We start from the raw sequence: 4193 nt of genomic DNA on the forward strand, positions 1-4193 counted from the left end.
CAAAGCAAGTGAGAATGTGCAATCCAATACAAAAGGCACAGTTTTTGTAACCTAATCTTGGAGTGAAAACCCATAATTTCTTCCAACTTTTTGTTAGAAAGAAGCCACTAGGTCTTGCTCATATTCAAGTGGAGGGGATTTCACAGGGTCTGAACACCAGGAGAACAGGATCATAGGGGGTCACTTTAACTGCTGCCTTCCACACTATTTTGTCTTTTTTTGGGGGGGTGGGATTAGTTCCCCGACCAGGGATCAAACCCAGGCCCCGAGAAGTGGAAGCTCTGTGTCCTAACCGCTGGACTGCCAGGGAATTCCCACACACCATTCTGTCTTACGGTGCATTATCCTGGCATTTTCATCTAAAGCTAAAGCCCTCTGACATCACAGCTGTTGTTAACCATGTCTTCAGAGATCCAGAATTCAGATGAAGGGTTTGCAATAAGTGATATTACTTCATTTTGGGTGGTGATCCTCCTTCCACAAAGAAAAAAAGGGGGTTGTATAGAATAGAATCAACAGTAGAGGTTCCCTTGGTTTCTATTTTAATATAAAAACAGAAATCAAATTTTTTTTTTTTTTTGGCCACGCCACATAGCTTGTGGGATCTCAGTTCCCTGACCAGGGATTGCACCCGGGCATGGCAGTGAAAGCCCAGAATCCTAACCACTAGGCCACCAGGGAACTCCTGAGAAATCAAATTTTAATGATAAACTCTCAAACATTCCAGGTGCGGATGTATTATGAAATGGCACAGTCACTTTGGAAAAGAGTTTGACAGTATCTTTAAAAAGTTAAATTTAAATTTACCATATCACCCAACATTCCATTACTAGGCATCTGCTCAAGAGAAATAAAAACATATGTCTACATGAAGACATATGTTTACAACTGTTCATAGCAGCATTATTCATAATAGCCCCAAACTTGAAACAATCAAAATGTCCACCAACTGGTGAGTAGATACACAAAATGTGGTATAGTCATCCCTCAGTATCCTCAGGGGATTGGTTCCACGAACCCCATGGATACCAAAATCCGAGTATGCTCAAGTCCTCTGTATAAAATGGTGTAGTATTTGCACATAACCTATATACATTCTCCCGTATACTTTAAATCACCTCTAGATTACTTATTATAACTAATACAATGTAAATGCTATATAAATAGTTGCCAGAGCTTAGCCAATTCAAGTTTTGCTTTTTGGAACTTTTGGGAATTAAAATTTGGGGGGGAGGGGGAACTCCCCGGCGGTCCAGTGGTTAGGACTCAGCACTTCCACTGCCAGGGGTCTGGGTTCGATCCCTGGTGGGAGAACTAAGATCCAACAAGCCGCACAGCGTGGCCAAAACAAACAAACAAAACAAAAACAAACCAAAAAAACCTGTAAGAAAAAAAAATTTTTTCGGGCTTCCCTGGTGGCACAGTGGTTAAGAATCATCCTGCCAATGTAGGGGACACAGGGTCGAGCCCTGGTCCAGGAAGATCCCCCATGCCGCGGAACAACTAAACCCGTGCGCCACAACTACTAAGCCTGCGCTCTAGAGCCCGCGAGCCACAACTACTGAGCCTGCGCACTTAGAGCCCGTGCTCTGCAACAAGAGAAGCCACCACAATGAGAAACCTGTACATCGCAACGAAGAGTAGTCCCCTCTCACCGCAACTAGAGAAAGCCCGCGCGCAGCAGTGAAGACCCAACACAGCCAAAAATAAAATAAATAAATAAAATTAAAAAAAATTTTTTTTTCGATCCATGGTTGGTTGAATCCAAGTGTATCCATACAATGGAATACTATTCAGTGATAATAAGGAATGAAACTCTGATACATGCTATGACATGGATAAACCTCAAAAACACGTCAAGTGAAATAAGGCAAAGAACACATTGTAAAATCCCATTTATATGAAATGTATACAGCAGATAAATCCACTGACACAGGAAGTAGATTAGTGGCTGCTGGGGCTGAGGATGTTCCGGGAGTAACTGCAAATGGGTAAAAATGATTCTTTCGTGGTGATGGAGATGTTCTGAAATTAGTTGTGATGGTTGCACAACTGTGCAAATTTACGGAGAATCACTGAATTGTACACAAAATGGGTGAATTTCATAGTTTGTAAGATATATTTCAATAAAGCTGTTAAAATATAGTTTCAATAATAATAGGTGAAAACTTCAGATTTCTCAGCATAAATGAAATCAAGTTCAGCTATGTCAGCTTCAGGCCTTCTTATGCCACTTTCTTTTTTCCTTCTATCTGTGGAATTTGGTCCTAGCATTGAATTTTGGGACCTTGGTCCCAGATATGGCTAACTGTCAAATCATTAAACGAGAGAAAGTTGATTGTATTTCTATTATGGTCCTTCTATTTTTTTTTTTTCCTCATCCAGTTTTTTGTCTCAGTTTCCTTTGGGTTAATTTTTCAAGGATTTTGCAACTGTTGGCTTAAAAGAATGCTCTTTCCCTCCTCAACCTCCTTTCTACCTCGGATGGAAGATAAAGTTGATATCCCACTTTTCAACTGTTTGCAGAATATGATCATCATATTTGCCCAACTATCTAGGAGATTTTCAATTTGGCTACTGGAGGCTCATGGCTTAATCATTTTCTAAGTTTCTCTATGTCTTTACCTTTATTTGATAGTTCTGGGAGACTGAGGTACATGTTGGTGTTTCCTCCCTATCATTTCCTGAAGTAATTTCACTTTTTAAAAAACTAGATTCTTCACCAAAGAAAACAAAAGTTACCTAATCGCTTCCAATTTAATTGCAACACAGTAAAAAAAGAAAAAGAAAGAAAGAAAAGAAACACGGATTACTGTGCTGGCTACCAAGCTAAGTTAAAGTAAAACTTCTAAAGGGGCCAAGGTCTAAAGTTCGCACATTCTTGTGAGATCTGTTCTGTCTCCACCGAAGGAAACCCCGTTACCAATAGCTCTACCAATCACGTACACTTTTTGAGTCTCATGAAGGAGGAAAAAGAAGTTCAAAGTGAAGGAACATGGGTTCAAATGAAGGTCAGATACCCAAAAGGGTTTTCTGGTCAGTGGTGCCGGGGTTGGAAAAGCGGGGAAAAGGTAATCAGATGTGGGTGGCCCCGGGAGGTTGTTCGATTCCTACCCTGTTGGTCTTGGCAAGGGAAGACAGGACGGCCTGTCTTTGACACCCGGCTGACACAGTGAGAGCCTACTGTGTGCCAGGTGCCGGGGATACAAAGAAAACTATGGGAGGCTTGTGTTCCAGGTGCTTTATATGTAGCAAGACAGTCTCCGCCCTGAAGACACTTGCAGTCCATTTTCGAAGTTGCATCAGGTGGGGCAAACACGGATTCTCCTAGCAGCCTGAGAACGGTGAACACTGCGCGGGTGAGGGGCGCCCAGAACCACTGCGTTTGGACTCTCTACACTAGGCCGGCCCTGCAGGCGAACAGACACTCCCTCTCCGAAGGACAGACCCGCCTCGAAGAGGGCGGACCCGGGCAGGGCCGGCCGGCGCCGGGCCCTCACCCGACCCCAGCGAACGCTGCCCTGCGCGGCGCCCGCTCCTCACGTGTCCCTCCCTGCCCCGGTGCCACCTCACGTTCTGCTTCCGCCCGACCCTTCCGACTTCCGGTAAAGAGTCCCCATTCGGCACCTCCGCGCCGACCCGGCGTCGCCACGCGGCAGCTCTGTGTGCCCGACCCCCAATGCGCTCGGCGGCCGCAGCTCCTCGGGGCCCCGCGGCGGCCATTGAGCCTCGTCGCTTCGCCGCGGCCAGGTGGCCCGGACGGCGCTCGCTCCCGCGGCCGGCGCGGCGGGGCGGCGGCAGCGCCGGGGCTCCGACACCGTATCCCTCCGCCGCCCCTCCCCCGCCCGGCCCCGGCACCCCTCCCTCCGGGCAACGCTCGCCTCCCTCCGCCTCAGACTGTTTTGGTAGCAACGGCAACGGTGGTGGCGCGCCCCGGCCCGGCTCCCGGCGGCTCCTCGGTTTCGGCGGGTCTCCCCGCCCCTTCGTCGTCCTCCTTCTCCCCCTCGCCGGCCCGGGTGCCCCCCCCGCCGCGCCGACCCGCGCCTCCCCGCTCGGCGCCCGCGCGTCCCCGCCGCGCTCCGGCATCTCTTCGGCGCACCCGGCTCCCGGCTGTCCCCGCCCGGCGTGCGGGCCGGTGTATGGGCCCCTCACCATGTCGCTGAAGCCCCAGCAGCAGCAGCAGCAGCAGAAGC

General features: G+C 48.5%; 1 protein-coding gene across 1 annotated transcript in view; it reads left to right on the forward strand.

The window, feature by feature from the left end:
* Positions 1 to 3679: 3679 nt before the first annotated feature.
* The window catches only part of ATXN2 (ataxin 2), a 122582-nt gene continuing 122068 nt past the window's right edge, over positions 3680 to 4193 (forward strand). The window contains exon 1 of the mRNA XM_007464876.1: positions 3680 to 4191. Coding sequence (XP_007464938.1) covers positions 3680 to 4191 — 512 coding nt within the window. The remainder of the gene's footprint in view (positions 4192 to 4193) is intronic.

This window comes from Lipotes vexillifer, unplaced genomic scaffold (genome assembly GCF_000442215.2).
Source record: "Lipotes vexillifer unplaced genomic scaffold, Lipotes_vexillifer_v1.1 scaffold2030, whole genome shotgun sequence".
In the NCBI taxonomy this organism is placed as follows: Eukaryota; Metazoa; Chordata; class Mammalia; order Artiodactyla; family Lipotidae; genus Lipotes; species Lipotes vexillifer.